Source organism: Grus americana, chromosome 5, assembly GCF_028858705.1.
Source record: "Grus americana isolate bGruAme1 chromosome 5, bGruAme1.mat, whole genome shotgun sequence".
Taxonomy (NCBI): Eukaryota; Metazoa; Chordata; class Aves; order Gruiformes; family Gruidae; genus Grus; species Grus americana.
Window position 1 is genome coordinate 57,084,877 of NC_072856.1, and position 16,121 is coordinate 57,100,997.

Sequence of the window (16,121 nt, forward strand, 5' to 3'; positions counted from 1 at the left end):
GAAGGAGAAGGTACAGAGCAAGATGTCAGAGCATATCCTCCAGCTCACCACCTCCCCCCTGCAGCCCCCCCGGGAAGCAGGAGCGCCCCGGCGGCGCGGCTCCCACCACCAACCCCACCGCACAGCAATTAGCCCGGTTCTCCAGCGCAGATTTGCGGCTTAGCTCTTAAAAGCCGTTTCATAAATATTCGATGGCCTTTCCGACAGGGTAATGTGCCTCTGTGACATTAAAGAGGAAACTCTGCGAAGGGGAGGGATGACAACAAATTTATCCACCAATAGCACACTCTTTTGGCACAAAAGCACATTCTTATCTTTACATCCCATAATGAGAAGGCAGGGACGGGACTGTTGCTACAGCTCTCTGGGTGGGTAGATGTACAGTGTAAGAGAAGGGTGGCTGTAAATTGTTAGATATTTTTTTTCTCCCTGCCTTTGCAAGCAGAAGGACCCGCGCTTGCATTCCTGCTGTGGTTTTCCTAAGCCCCCGGTGAAGAAGACTTCTCGCACGATGTCAGACTGCGAGGGACTGCCTGTGGGTAAGCGCCAGATTTATATTTACCCCGGTGTCCTGCTGACTAGTTCACATTCTCAGATTGCAAAGTCACACACGAAGCCGCTTGCTTTCGAAGGGAGCCGGAGCCGTGGCAGGCAGAGGAGAAACTCCCTGCAACCACCCTGGATCCCGGTGCGGTTCCTTACGAGCCCGTGATGGAGGGCTGGTGTGGGTGGTATCGCCTGATTTTTGTCTGAAGGCACAGGGGCTGGATAGGAGAAAGGGTTCGGTAATTCAGGCAGATGGTCTGAAGTGTCTGTGTCCGGAGAAATGATGGTATCGACGTGTGTAGTCTTGAGCTCAGGAAAGAGAGTTTGTGGGGATGGGTCCTGCAGGACCAAGCATGCTGTGTACATGTCCTGTTCATGCCTTGATAAACCTTCCTGGACGGTAACGGACTCAGCAAAGGCAGATAAATTTAATGCAAAGGGTTTATTTACTGAAAGGAAATAGAAGTGTACCTTATTTTCAAAATAAGTGCCTTACGTGTTTTGCCTATATCTGGAAAGGGGTCCTTTACTAGCGCTTATGGCTGTATATGTCAAACTTCACTGAGCAGGAGAGCACGTCAGCAAGAAGCATGTTTCTCAGCTGGTTTTTTTTTTTAACTTCTATAGGAATTATAAACACTCACTAGACTGTCTGCACGAAAGGAAACTCTTGTCAAAATGCTAGAGTAATTCTCTGCCAAGGCATTTTACTAATAAAGAGATGGACCATTGAAAACATTTTTTTTTCTTTTTTCCTTTTGCCATGGCAAGCATTTATCTTTTCACATCTGTGTGTACATATACACGTACACATACTGTGTAGCACTTGTGTTTCACTGGCCTGTGAAGGCTGTGTGTCAGAGATGAGGATCTGGACTAAAAAGTGGGGCTGCAGAAGGAGAAGGCTGCTGCAGTGCTTTTTTTTCCTCCTCTCCCTGCTTCCATCTTACAAAACTAATCCCAAGTCCAAAAATGCACACTCAAAACTAGAGTGGAAAAATATAAATTATGTATACGGTGCAGAGTGAGCTGCACCATGCGCAATTCCCTGTGCCGTTGCTGTCGTTGTCTAAAGAGAGATGAAGATTATTATTTCCTGCTTACCTTCTCCAAGGGCTGATCTGTTAACCAGCAAAGCTTCCCTTCTTCAGGCTTTGATTTTAGGGGCCTGACCTCAGTTTGCTTGTTAAGCACTCTGAGTTGAGGGTGGGACATTTCAGGGTGACAGTCACAGTATTTAGCTGGCATCTGATATTAATGATGAAACTGATATTGAGCGTGCATGGCATGTTGTGTGCAGAAGTTACTGATATCTCAATTACCTTTGCTGCTGAAAGTACCTAGGAGGTTTCCTCAAGAAAAGCGTTCACAGATGCAGGATTTGAGGGAAGGAAGCAGTTTGTTATGGGCAGGAATGAAAAGTAAAGAGAAATTGATATTTAGATGTGGATGTGGATCAGAAACGTGCCAGCATATGCAGAGGAAAGGTTCGTTTCTCTCTGTTGCCCCAATAATCCTCCCTCGTCGCCCAGCCGGTGCTGGCCTTGCCTCCAGCCCACCTCCCTGGCATCAGGGCTCACCCTGCCCTCGGCCGCTCTGCCCCACGCCGGGCACACATAGCCCATCACAGCCCGGTGGTCACTGCTGCACCGACCTTCCACCATCTTCTGGTTCATGTATGTATAGATGTGTACGTGCACATTTGCATACATAAATGCACACAAAACCAGCACTGGAGATAGAAATAGTGGCACTCCTGTGCAGTTATTAAGCAATTTTAGTGAACCAGTTGCTGGCAGCTTGCTTTTCGTGTCCAGGTATTTTGAAATCAAATAATTCTCTCTGTGGTTATTACTCTTTTACTAGCTACTTCAGAGTTTAAAACTTTAGCAGTAAAAACTCCATAAAAAGGGTTGCAAAAAATCATCATCAAACTTTCTAAAATAATGATCAGTGTCCACTAGTGCAGAAATACCACTTTGCTGAATACAATGAGCATAGTAAGGCTGGCGTTGTAATTTTAAAATCCTTGGTTTGCATGCGGCCAGATAATATAGCTGCAAAAAGTTGTTGCAGTGACAGATATCATTAGCACTGCAATGTGGCTAGAATCCAGAGCCCTGCTTATAACACAAACCATACAGACGTATGCGCGCGTCCGTGTATACACATGCACGCAGCTATAAATAAGCTTAGCCGAAGCACAATATTAGTGTCAAGTGTATGTATTGGTTCGCCAACCTCTTTGCAAAGGGTATGCCTCATGAACAACCTGGAGGACTGCAGTTTGTAGTTATAGTAAATTAATGCCAGAATTTTTAGCCTGCTTTCAGCCTACACAAGAATGTAGCAAGAACAGCTGTGTAATTGTTCCCTTGGACAAGCAACTCAGAGGGAACTGCTGAATACAATCTTTGAATTAAATAGCTGGATATGAATGGGTCAATATACCAATAATTTTTCAACAAGAAGCTTTATTCTGTAGGAGCATCCTTTTTCAACGCTGGAAATGGTTATGCAATTTTTCAGGATGAAAGCATTGGGTGTTTTTAAATCTCTGTTTTATGTTCAATTCCAGTGTAGCTGCACCCTTTTGCTGATGTGGAATGGAAAATTAAACATGTGATGCAAAGAAAGTTTTTTTTTGTTGTTTGAATGTAGCACAGAAGACATAAAAAAAAAAGATCCTAGATGTCAGATTGCAGATTAAATGTAAGGAAGTGTACAGTCATTTTGGACTGAATTCATACCAAAAAAGGCACTTGAAAACATCGCTATCAAAATGATCTATTAGTGAACAGTATTCTAAAATTTACACTATTAATTTCCCATTGTAACATGGGGAGATAAAGAAGAAAGAAAGATCAGTCACTTCAGGACAAATGCACTCCTATTTCTTTCTCATTAGCAATTATTGACATACTGATGCTATCTATTAGTGCCAGCTGCATAGATTTTCTGTCATTCCTATGTGCAGATAAAAGAAAAGCACATCAATTATTTAAGTGCTTCCTCTTGTGTGTATTATTTTTCTCTTGTAAGGAGACATAGTTCAGTCTCCGTAGGACTGAACAGCTTTTCACGCACCCAGCATTTTGATTAGGAATATATGAGTCATGATGGTTCTGGTTCTTAACACAATCCCTTTGACTTCAGAAAAAAACCTCTGAAGTCACGCAAAGGTTCTTAAAGTGCCTCATTCCTTATTTTCTTATTTCAGCCACAGGCTGACTTTGAATGGCTCGGGTAACTTTTTGAGGATAACATCACCGTTGCAATAATACAAGGTATTCAGCTGTAATAGATGAAGATTATGTTGCTGAAGAGGGAGTAGCTATTCAGACGCTGGGAGTCTCATATGTACATACTTTCTCTGTTATTTACTGAAACAGGATTAAGAAGGGAAGAAACAGAATTGATCTAGCTTGTTCTGCAGCAGGTGGCATGCGAATCTAACTGAATTTCCTTAAAATTCCTCTCAAACTTTTATTGGCCTCGTTTCAGCAGAGGAGGAAACAAGACCTTTCATCTGAAGTATGTTCCTGACTCTTTAGCTAAATACTTCCTTTCAAAGCTAAAATTACACATTTCAAACATTTCTTTAAGACAGTCTGGAGCCAATTTGCTAAAAATTGTTGCTTTCAGAATCAGGATATCCCAGAAACCTACAGGAATGTAGATTTCCTGAAATTCAACACATATTCTGCACTGTCATGGGGAGTCCATTTAGCTCAGCCAGAGAGGCTGCTAGTGAGTGAGATCTCCATCTCCCACGCTGGGCTGTCTCTAAACAGCTGCTGCGAATAAAATATGGCACAAATATATTTTTGTAACAAAAAATCATTAGAAATTACCCAACACATGCATGAGCAGTAGTCCTGTCAAATAAAATTGCCCCACTTTCACATATTCATGGTAGGACTATGCTTTAAATTAATCTTTTGTCGGATTTGGTAAAAAACATCTAGATTCTTGCAGATAACTCTGTGTGCCCCTTAGGGCTGGAGCACTAGTTCTGCTTTGCAGTCTAAACCTTAGATAAAAAGTCTTGACTCGGAAACTAATGTTGAATACTACTGTTTGCAGGGTGAGACCCAAGGAAAAGGCAACACACTGAAATCACCTTGCAGAATTGCTGTACAAAATGCGTTTAGCGCTCTGGGATGAGCAGGGAAGTGGCAAGGCTTTTTCAATATATCAACCCAGCTGCCTGCTGCAGGTTAGAAAGGTAATGGCATGTCTTAAGCATCTCAAGAGAGTAGTCTGCAGGATGACCAACAGCTCCTCACCCCACTGAAACCACCAGCACTGGCTTGCACACTCGGAGTTCCTGAGGAACATCCCCTGGCCAGGGGAAGGTGAGGCCAGGGTGCTGGGCTCCCACGTCTGCCGAGCTAGCTTTGCACATTGAGGCACGAGCGATCTTGCAGTCAGTACTCTTAAAGGCAAAAAACCCCCAACATATAAAGCTTTCAGCTTTGGGAAAGAATGGGGTGAAGGCCAAATGAAGAGTGACTGTGAATGACTGCTGCTACAGCCCTGTCATTGAAGCCGTGCAGCCTTGCTCAGGTCACTACTGCGGAATGCCTGAAGTCTGTCTAGGGATTTCATCTGAAGTTCTATGAGTCCGGCCTTGCTCTTGGCTAACTTGCTACATGCCATGGCCAAGACATTTAAAGATGCTCTGCAGCTGTAATGGACATGGCTGAGTCAAACATTTTAAAAAGGGAAGGTAAAAATGTCTGACAGTCAGTATAAATTCTCAAGAAAGAAGCATTTCCAAATGCCAGCATTTACCCCATTTAGTGAGTTGATCTTTTGCTTCAGCCAGTGATTGATGCAGACTCACTGGGGAAGACATCATCTCTCTGCACACGACTTTCCATAGGAGAGCATCCTATCCATGAAGCAGTTTCATCTGGTTTGGCTGAAATCCCAGGGGATTTCCTGCAGCCTGCGTGGCTCCTTCCTGCTCTCCCCTCTTTTCCCAAGAGCTCTCTGTGCAGCCTGTCTTCTGCCTGCTCGGGTGTGGGGAAAGCCCTGTCTCATGGAGAGATGGGGAGGAAATCCCCACGGGCTTCTGCCCTCTGCTTCCAGGCTCTCTGGCTGCTCCAGATTTATATAGAGTCATAGAATAATACAACCATTTAGGTTGGAAAAGACCTTTAGATCACCAAGTCCAACCATAAACCTAGCACTGCCAAGTCCACCAGTAAGCCATGTCCCTAAGTGCCACATCCACACACCTTTTAAATACCTGCAGGGATGGTGACTCAACCGCTTCCCTGGGCAGCCTGTTCCAGTGATTGACAACCCTTTTGGTGAAGAAATTTTTCCTAATATCCAATCTAAACCTCCCTGGCACAACTTGAGGTCACTTCCTCTTGTCCTATTGCTTGTTACTTGGGAGAACAGACCAACCCCCACCTGGCTACAACCTCCTTCCAGGTAGTTGTGTAGAGAGCGATCAGGTCTCCTCCCCTCAGCCTCCTCTTCTCCAGGCTGAACAACCCCAGTTCCCTCAGCCGCTCCTCATAAGACTTGTGCCCCAGACCCTTCACCAGCATCGTTGCCCTTCTCTGGACACACTCCAGCACCTCAATGTCTTTCTTGTAGCGAGGGGCCCAAAACTGAACACAGTACTTGAGGTGCGGCCTTACCAGAGCCGAGTACAGGGGCATGATCACCATCATAGCAGTATTAAGCACTGATAGCTATTTTTTTGTAAAGAGAACCTTGAATGCTCTGTATTATTTAACAGGGTTTGTAACTGACAAGCACCTCACAAAAACACCGATCTTGATGTGTGTAGCCCTTGGCAAACTCATTTACTTTTGCATTTGGGAAGTCAAGTCAGAAGATGAACATTAACTATTAGAGCCAGTGACGGGTTTTCCAGTAGAGTGTTCTTCCATCACAAAATACAGAGGTCACTAAATCAAAATACAACATTTTGTCAAGAATTTCAATATGTTAATGTATTTCTAAAGACTATATTTTGAAAACTGAAATTGAGTGGGAAGTGAGACAAAAATTCTTGGAATGCTTGGGTAAAATAAAACCAAATATAATATCTGGGTTCCCTGGCCCAGTTTGATGCGAATGAAACTGAAATCCCAGAATTTTCTTGGCAGCTGGGAATTCTCCTGCTGACCCGCTCTGTTGCTCCCCCATCTGTCTGAGCAGTGTGTTGAACAGCAGAGGCTGTGCATGGAGGGGGCAAACACCAACGATAATGAAACAATCATTATTTTTTTAAGGTTTTAAAAAGTTCTTGGAACATGAGCATCAGGCAAACACACAAGGAAAAATGAATGTCTCCAGTGCCTCAGGAATCCACGTTTTGCAAGAAAATCCCCCAAAGCAGATTTATGATGACAAGCAAGCCCTGCTGAGGTACAGGGGTGGGAGCCTGCCAGAGGCACACCTGGAAAGCCCTCTCTGCCCATAAGGCTTTTCAAGACAGCCCCGTGATCCAAAATATTCAGCCGACAGTCTGTAAAGAGCTAAAATCGCCTGTGTGCGGCCTTCACCTGCTTCCCAGGCTGGTGAGGCTGAGCCCTGGTTAAACAGCTCCCTGCTGAGGAGGGACGGCCAGGTTCAAACACAGCTTTCAAAGCCGTGAGGCTGCAGTGGCCCAACCATAGTCATTTCTCACCCACTTTCTCAGGTATTTTGTTGGGAAAAAAGTGCTTTTTTTTTTTGTTTGGGAGAAACCTGAGGCCTCTCGAATCCATGCAGCAGTTGCTGCAGTGCTGGGAAACGGAGAGAGCCGGAGGGCTCGGAGCAACTCTCCCCTGTTTTCGCTTGTGTAAAATGCCACAGATGGCAAAGCTGGTTCTTTGTCATGAAAAGCAAAGGGGAAAGAAGCTGCTCTCTGTCACGGCCAGGCTTGTTCTCAACAGGGGGTTAGCCCAGCTCAACCAAACGTAACATACCTGTACATAGCTGTGTAGTACAAGCCCTGTGCGCTACTCATAAAGTTTTTTCTTGAAACTAGGTTCAAAGTTTGCTACCTCTGGAAACAGGAGAAAGAGAAACTGCTGCCAACTCCCCTTTTCTCCTCTGACACTTTGTTGAGGAGCAAGCAGAGACCCAGGAGCCCCAGCCCTGCCCCGCTGGCTCGGCAGCCCGGCCAGCTGCTCCTGCCCTGGCTCCCAGTGCTGGCTCCAGCAGCGTGGCGGCGGGGGACGAGAAGCGATTTGGGTTGGCCAGGCTCGGTGACACTGAGCGGTGTGTGTCCTGTGAGAGTCCATATGCTTAATTTTGGAGGTTTACTGCAGGCAGAGTGGGAGCAGTGGGACACAGGTATCCTGTCCGCAGGGCTTGGTGGCAGTTAGGTGGGAGCTATGTTCCTGGAGTGTCCTGAGCAAAGGGCCAGGGTTAGGCAGCATCTTCAGCGTCTGCATTTAAAGTGTAGCAGGTGGGGTGTCCTTCTGTGGACTAGGCTAAATATTTGGCTGGCAGGCAGGGGCTGCACCTGCTCACCGTGTTTCTAAAGCAAAATGTGAGCACGTGTGCTATGTGCTACTGGGGGTCCAAGTCAGGGGTATTAGAGCCAGCAGAGACATTAACACCCATTTCCAGAAGTCTAAGTTTGCAGAAATGTACTGAAATCATATCTGGGAGTATAAGAGAGGATTTATTCTCTTTTTTTCCTTTTTTTTTTTTTTTTTTTTTGAGGGGGAGTGCTGAAGAAGGAGAGCTCTTTCAGGCACTCATTAGAGACAGTAGAAGTTAGCATGAAAGTTTGCAGCTGGGATGCTGGTAAAGGATCTAAGTAAGGAAATACAGAAGATACTACATAGTTCCCAAGTGTTCCTCCTCCCTGCCTTCCCCCAACGACAGGAGGATTTTGCTTGGATATTTCTGTAGAAATACTTGGAAGCTGTAGTTTGTCCCAGGATCTGTGAGCAATAGCACTTGCACAGGCTGCACAGCACATTTCTGAACAGTCTTATTCCATTATGTTTACAGTAACTTAAGGCATGCAAAAAACCAACTGATGTGTTTTTTCTCCTCCTCTCCTCCATGCCTCACAACATCTGCAGCATTTCCATCATAGTCTGTGTTAAGCCATCGGCATTTAGAAGCCATAATTGCATTTAACATTTGCTTCTTGCTGTCTGGAGCCCTCTCTTGCTACAGACCTGTTTTACAGGCAGTAATTTAGAGGGTGGGGCACCCTTCCCTTATTTTGCCATTCAGACTCCAAACTAAATGCCCAGTTTGCCCTCCCACCAACCCGGTGAGTGCCCGATCTGTCATCTACGTATTCAGTTGCTTCTCTTTCCCTGTCATTTCTTTCCTTACTGTCTGTTATCGGCTTCCTCACCACTCATTAATGGTTTCCACAGTTAAATTCATAGCATTCAGGATTCCCTTAGATCTCAACCCCCCCCTAAAACTCACCTCAAAGACTCGCAAGATCCCCCAAATGCTTTCTTCCTTGTGGGAAAGAAGCTCTGGGGCAGAGGAATGGGCTCCTGACAAATGCCAAGCGCTGGGCATGGACCTGTTGGTAGTGCCCAGGATCAGTTCCCTGGAGGGGTCCTGGGTTTCACGGAGCAACTGAAGTCACCGTTGAGTCAGCGGGGCATGTGGGGACTGGTCAGAGCTGCTCTTTGGTTCTGCACACGGTCTGTCAATCACAGAAATCTCTTTGGGAAGAAAAGCCTGTCTCTGCAAGCCCTCATTCAGATGACTCCAAACTGGGCTCAGTAAATTGACTGTGGCCCTTGAGAAGTCACCACAAATTCCAGGAAGATTTAGGAAAGTACAATGCTGTCTCCATCACAGATCACAAGGAGCATTTCAGAGAGGTGCCAATGGCTCGTTCATCTCAGACAGCTCCTCCCCACCACCTGGGCAGAAACCCCCCCAGCACCTCATCACCGCTCTCAGCACCATTTGTATGGTTCATATTTCCATTACGTCAGCGCTCCTTGGAAGAGCAAAGGCTTTCACCCACACCAGCTAGTGTGAGGGCATGATATGAAGAGTTTGGAGAGATGTTTGAAAGGTTTAAGTCCAAAACGCCCTCATAAATCCATAGACACTGCTTGCCAAACTTAGCATTTCACGTGGTTTTCACCTATTTTGCAAATAAATATACTTCCTTGGTGTCTACACAGCACCCATACACACTTATTTTTTTGTGATGTGCTTTTTGTGGAGCTGCAGGATATGATATGGCTTTGCCAATACCCCTCAATCACACAGCGCACCCAGAACACTTCCCAGTAACTAATAAAACTACCATGAAATGGTAAAACCCTTGCTGCTGCAACCAGGGCTGTTGGCTGGGGCCTATTTGGGTGAGTAGCAGCTCTTCTAGTTCACTCCGATGGGCATGGTTGTTCCTGCTTCTCCCCAGAAGCTCTGATGAGAGAATGAGCCTGCACTCCAGCAGCTCCATGTGTTGTAAAAATGTGTTAACCCCAGCAGGCAGCCAGCTACCCAGGCAAGGGGTCTCCAGGCTGAAGCCAGGGCTGGGTGAAAAGTCTTGTAGCTAGACAACTTGCCTAAAGAAGCCTTGCTGACACAAGGAAGAAGTAAAAGCATACAAAAAAGACCTGTGTGCAATATCTGAACACCTAAGTGTTTTCCACAGATACTCAAAAACCTACAAAGGTGACAGCAAGCTGAGGGCCTCAGGCTGCCTTGATCATATCACAGGGATTAAGAAGGACCTAACTTCGGGTTAAACTTATAATTTGTGCATCTCCCACTCTCTGGGGGAAGGAAGTTTTAGGACCCTGATCCAGACCCCTTGGAGTCAAGAGGAGCTTTTCCATTCACTCCAATGAATTTGGATCACAACTCATAAAATCTCAGAAAAACCTTTATCCACCTGACCCATAGGTACAGACTGTGGCTGAGTCAGCTCAGTTCTTCTTCATAAGACAGACAGCCTGAGCCCTGTGCTGGGTGGCTGGTGAGGTTTGCTGGATGAGACCTCACCAGAAAGCACTCTCATGGTGCGTGGGAAGCACCATGCATTAGTCATACTTTGTCCCAGCATGATTGCTCAGAGAAACCTATTTATATTTGCACCTAATTAAAACTCAGTGAATGTTTCGTATTTCCCCTACTGAAATATTGCTAGATATGATTTAGCAATAAGTCACAGCCATGTGTGTGGTATTATTCAGAGTTTATATATGAGGGACTGAGGCATATCAAGATTAAGCCCAAACCAGTTCCCACTGACGTGGGTGTCTAATTGGAGATGCCGAGGAGCACTTCTTTCAGAGCACTCAGCATAGCGCCGTACTTCATCCAAACTTCATTGGCAGCTGTGAGCGTTGGGCATGTCTGTAAATCAGATCCGTGGTCTCCAGTCCGGTATGAGGAGATGAGGAACATGCCATCAGTGACCATTTATGAAAAGCTTGGTTTCCACAGTTGTTCTGTGGAGTAACTCTCCTCCTTTTGAGAGCTGCTCTGCAGCTGAGGCACAGATGCAATCCAGTTCTCAGTCATACTTTTCAAGCTGACTTAGCCTGAAATCATCCTTGATCTTCCTGGAATTACATTCTTTACCATGTTCAGTATCTCCAACAGGTGAAGCTGTGATATTATGACAAACAGCTTATTGGGAACACATGTGTCATAAAATGCCAAATACTCTGACACCTTATAATTAGATCTCTAGCAACAAGTATACTTGTTATAATAATAACTTGATACTTTACCAATTGTTTGGAGATACTCTACAGCGTTGATAGCCTCACACACAAGCACCTCTGATACAGCCAGCTTGCCCCTGGACACTAAATCTGGCATTTTCTACAGCTTTTCTACCCCAAGTCAGAGGCTCCCAGGTTCATCCTCTTGCTACAACAGTCAGCTGGCCTTCTCACACCCATCTGACTTAGGCATGAGACTGCAAACCATTTGTGCTGCAGGCATATGGACTGCATGTGGAAAGGATTTTGAGAAGGAAACTATTATTTCCTGCATCTATCATAAATTCCAAATGGTATATTCACGCATAACTGTTCAAAAACAGACAGTACATTGATGAAATGGAAGCAATTTCTCTGGGAAATTTCACCTAAACTGTTTGATTTGTCTTAGTGCTGCCAACTCTTTGATGTTTATCATGAGCCTCATAAAATTTGTTTTAATTTTTTTTTTCTAAAGCCAGGTTTCTTGGGTCATGAGTTTTTGGGGGTTGTCAAGATGTCAATGCACCGTGTGTTTTCACCCAGTCAGCAACATATGGAGAGTCTTATGCCACTGGAGAATGAGGATTTTTTTTTTTTTTCAAAGATGTTTTGGCCAGGTATTTAAACATCTAAAGCATAGGGAGAAGCCTCACGTGGGAAAATGCAAGAGAACATGCAGTGTCTGGAACAGATATGCCAGGCTGAGGCTCACAGTGCTCACATGTGTAGGCTGGAGAATAATATTTCTGTAACAAAAACTGTCTTTTTAAACACCAACCACATTTTTGCGTGTTTTCATTTTGAGTCATTTAATGAAAAAATTGGAAAACTCTAGGGATAGCATTCAATCTGCTCACAGTTTTTTCACAGGAGAAGTGTTTGTTTTCTCAGCAAACTCCTCTCCTACAATTATTTGGTTTATTCAGATCTTTGGGGAGCCTCCTCACACATAAAGTAGCTGAAGAGTCTTTTTGCTGTCCTTTATTACTCCCTGCCTACTCTGATGTCCTATAAAGTATGGGGAGCAAGAACACAGCTCTTCACTCTTCTCCTACTACACTGGAAGGAGACTACCGCTGAAAAGTGGCCGGATGACACAATTTGCTGAGGCATGATGAGTCTCCCCTCCCTCCTGAAGGAGCCTCACTGCTCAGATCAATCCAAACATAACCAACACCAGTGAGGCTTCAGCATGGTTTTGGGCTCTGGGGATGCAGAAGGACTGTCAGACCCTGAGCATGAACATCTCCCCTCTTCGTGCTGCCATTGGGACCTCAGCAGGACAGAGGCAGTTCCTGTGCCACGTCCCTCACTCCCAAGCTCTGCTGTCCCTGCAGGGGAGAAGAGGCAGAGGAGCACCCCAAAGTGCACGAGAAAACTCACTACTCCATGGCTGTGAGATACAACGGTAGCCAGGAGCTGAATGTCTGTTTTGTCCAAGGGGGAGATACAAGCTTAGAAAATATTCAGTTTTCCTAAATTAGCTTTAATTTCTCCCACAGAAATGTGCCTCAAAGTTGAGTGCATGTTTAGCATTTGCTTCCTTTTCCTAATGAAGTTCAGCAGCTGGGTTATCCTAGATAACAGTGACAAATCTGTAAAGATTTCCTTGTTCTGAGGCGATTGCTCCATTGACAATCTGCCTCATTAATTAAACTGGCTTCAGGGAGAGAGGAGAACTGGAGGCAACTGGACAATTTAATGAGTTGACTTGAAGGGCAAGACAAGGCTGTAGCGTGACCCCATCCCAGCACAGCCCTGAGCCTGCCCAAACAGCCGTGTCTTTGCAACTCAGAGTACCTGCGTTCTCTGGAACGAACTCAAACAGAGTTGTTTGGAGTGACAAACCAGCACAGAGAGATCAAATTTGCTTTCTACTACTTGATGCGCTGCCTTGCTGCAGGCCAACCTCTTCAGAAGTCGGCTGCCTGGAGAACACTGTGGAGCAAATGCAGGTGGGCAGATGCTCTCTGGTACGGCTTCTCCAGGCTTGGCCTTGTTCCTCTGTGTCAAATCACTTGCAATGAGTCCCAGACCTCTCCTCTCAACAGTTAAGAGCATCTGATGAGCCCATGGAGAACCTTACATGATCAGATTTCTGTGTGTGGACCAGGTATCAGACATTTACAAAAGGTGCAGAAAATCATCAGGAAGGCTAATTCTTCACTGAGCTCGGTTTATGGTCAGGGATAGCCGTAGGTTTCTGCCTGGAACTGAGGGTTAACTTTAGTTCAGTAAAAGGTTATTAGATTCTTATTTATGGTTCCATTATTTCCCAAAAGCCACTTAGCAGAACTGAGTTATCTTCCTTGTCTAAACTCTCTGGCTACTGATGATGCTTGGCTGCCGCCTTTGTATTTCCAAGCCCTTATGCTAAGTTTAGACAAGGAGGAGAGATTTGTCCTCTGGACCTTCAGTTACACATTGACTGCTGTGGGGACAATGGGATCTAAAAATCCCATTTACTGCACAGCCAAGTGGGCTGGGGCTAGGAAGACTGATTTCTCCTTGCTACATACTACAGCTCCTTTGTGTGAAGGGCATGTGCCCTGTGCTCTGAAGGATGCTGCTGCAGGTTTCCAAAGACTTAGGACCACCTCTTTCTTTCTTATATATTACCTTAGGCAAGTACTTCTTAAAAATTGTCTCTCTTCAGCTGCGTATGTGGCTCTCAAGATCCTAAATAAGTGGTGCCTGTGCCGCAGTGCGGTGCTCCCCAGAGACACCCAGTCTGAGACCTCTCTGGCCCTCCTTTGGTTCTTCCAGTCCTGCCCATCTGCTGCTGCCTTCCTCCCTCTGCCCAGCAGCAAGTCCTGGGAAAATACCTTGGGTTTATCCAGAAATGGAATACAAATCATCAAAATACCAATAATAAGCATTTATGGGACTAAAGCTTTGCATCCGAACACTTGTGAAGTAGAAATGCAAAAGTAATTTTCTGCTTGGTGTGAAGATTAGGAGAAATTTCTTTGTGCTTAAAAGAGGAAAGCATCTTCTACTGTTTTCACATCTTTAATAAAGGCAAGTTTCTCCAATTCTTATGCAATAAAGGTGGAATTTTACCAAGTATCTGGTGATGACCCAAACCACAATAGTGAAATATGAGCCACTGGCTCATGTCACTGAAATCTCAGAAGGGAATTACAGCCTTTAGCAGGGTTCATTTGAGGTATACTACTTAAGGTAATAGGGCTGGACAATCTCATTAAGATTTATTTCTACCCCATTTAAACATGGGTTCAAAAGTACAGCTGGAGCTGTACTGGCTTTATCTTTGGCTTATGGAAGAGATTGGAAAAAGAAGTAAACAGAAAACAGAATAAATCGCTCAATCTGCTGGGCCAGGACACTGCAGTATATAGTGAACACAGACTTGTGCCCAGCAGGCTTGGAGGCTGAGGAAATCAGAACAAACTTTTGTCCTTATTATATTGCATAGGTTTGGGGTTTTTTGGGTTTGTTTGTTTGGTTTTTTTTTTTTTCCTCCTTTTCTCACTTAATTTAAGAGATATTGCATCATTTCAGGAGGGAGAGGGTAACACAGAACAATTGCCTCTGCTCTTCTCTAATGGTAGTTCATCATGCTTACTGGACTTGCTCCAGACCCAAATTTGTCCATACTCATTTGGGAAATGCACGGCTTAGGAAAATACATTTTCAAGCATTTCAGCTTGTGTTGCAGATTCCCTAAGTAGTCTGAGATGTTTACAAAGCTTCCAGTGTGTTGGGCTTGTCCTCCCCCAGATAATGATATGTGGCAACAGTAATCCTTCTATCATGCTGTAAGTTCTTGCTTCTGGTGAAGTCATCCAGATTGTGGGCTATTCGGAAGGATTTATTTTCTCTGCTTCTTCAGTATAAAAGAGGAGAGGATCTTTAGACCTGGGAGAAGAGAATTTGAGAGATAGTAAATGCAGAAGCCCACTAAATTTGCTGCAGTGTCTTTCTGGTAAGTGGGAATAGATACGCTCGAATGCTTCAAATGCTAGCAAGCGGCTGCACCTACCAGAAGTTACTCGTGGTGATTGTGGCCTGAAGCCCAGGCGCTTTTAGGATCAGACACCCTGTAATCCACAGGCCAAGCTCAGGCTGCCAGCACGGTCCAGCTCCTCTTACAGCAGGCAGCAGCAGGGCCATCCCAGGGCTCGTCCTCGCAGGGCTGCAGGGCCAACACCAAGGGGGGCTGCAGCAGGCAGATGATGTGAACAGCAGAGGACATGACATGTCCTTGGCGTTGCTTCCGCACAGCAACATACCTGAGCCCTTCAGTCTGTGAACGGATTTTCTTGTTTGGGCAAGACACATTGCACTCTCACCCTTCTCACTTTTGGAACATCCTTTGTGGTTTACCAAGACCCAGGGTAAATGAGCACATCCAGAGACCCCTGGAAATACCAAGGCAAGTAGATGCATTTGGCCCCCTCCCACACTTTCTGTGAGAGGCTTGGCTGGGAAGGAGGTCCAGCATCGCTGTTCTCTAAGTATGATTTGCTTGGCACTTGTTTAATGCATAAAAATGCACAATCAACACTGCCATGTAGGACAGGACTAAGATTTGCATGTTTGGAAGAAAAGTAAGGGATTGAATAGAAAGAAAAATGGAGTCAGCAGTTCTAAGGACCCATCACCATAGTATCAAACCACTATTTACAAAACTTCTTTGTGAAGAAGTTTCCACAGGCTCTTTCCTTCAGTTTCGGTTAAACTCAACATAGTCACTGCTCTGGATTTAAACTCTGCTCTGAAAGGCCTGTAATCTAAACATGGAAACATTTAAGTCATGCACTAAAACAAGAAAATGAAGCTGCACAGTGTGATCTGGTGCCACGTCCAGACCCCCGGGCTGGTCCTGGTGAAGCTGCAATGGCCCCATTGCATAGAGCAGGGAAAAACCAGGGAAAA

At 45.2% G+C, this 16,121-nt stretch overlaps 1 protein-coding gene across 4 annotated transcripts in view; it reads left to right on the forward strand.

Moving 5' to 3' along the window:
* Nucleotides 1-323: 323 nt before the first annotated feature.
* Nucleotides 324-16,121, forward strand: part of EML1 (EMAP like 1) — a 131,842-nt gene continuing 116,044 nt past the window's right edge. For 2 of the 4 annotated variants that reach the window (XM_054826575.1, XM_054826578.1), the window contains exon 1: nt 324-539. In XM_054826575.1, coding sequence (XP_054682550.1) covers nt 512-539 — 28 coding nt within the window. In that variant the 5' untranslated portion in view covers nt 324-511. The remainder of the gene's footprint in view (nt 540-16,121) is intronic. The other 2 variants (XM_054826570.1, XM_054826573.1) reach the window with 2 other exon arrangements.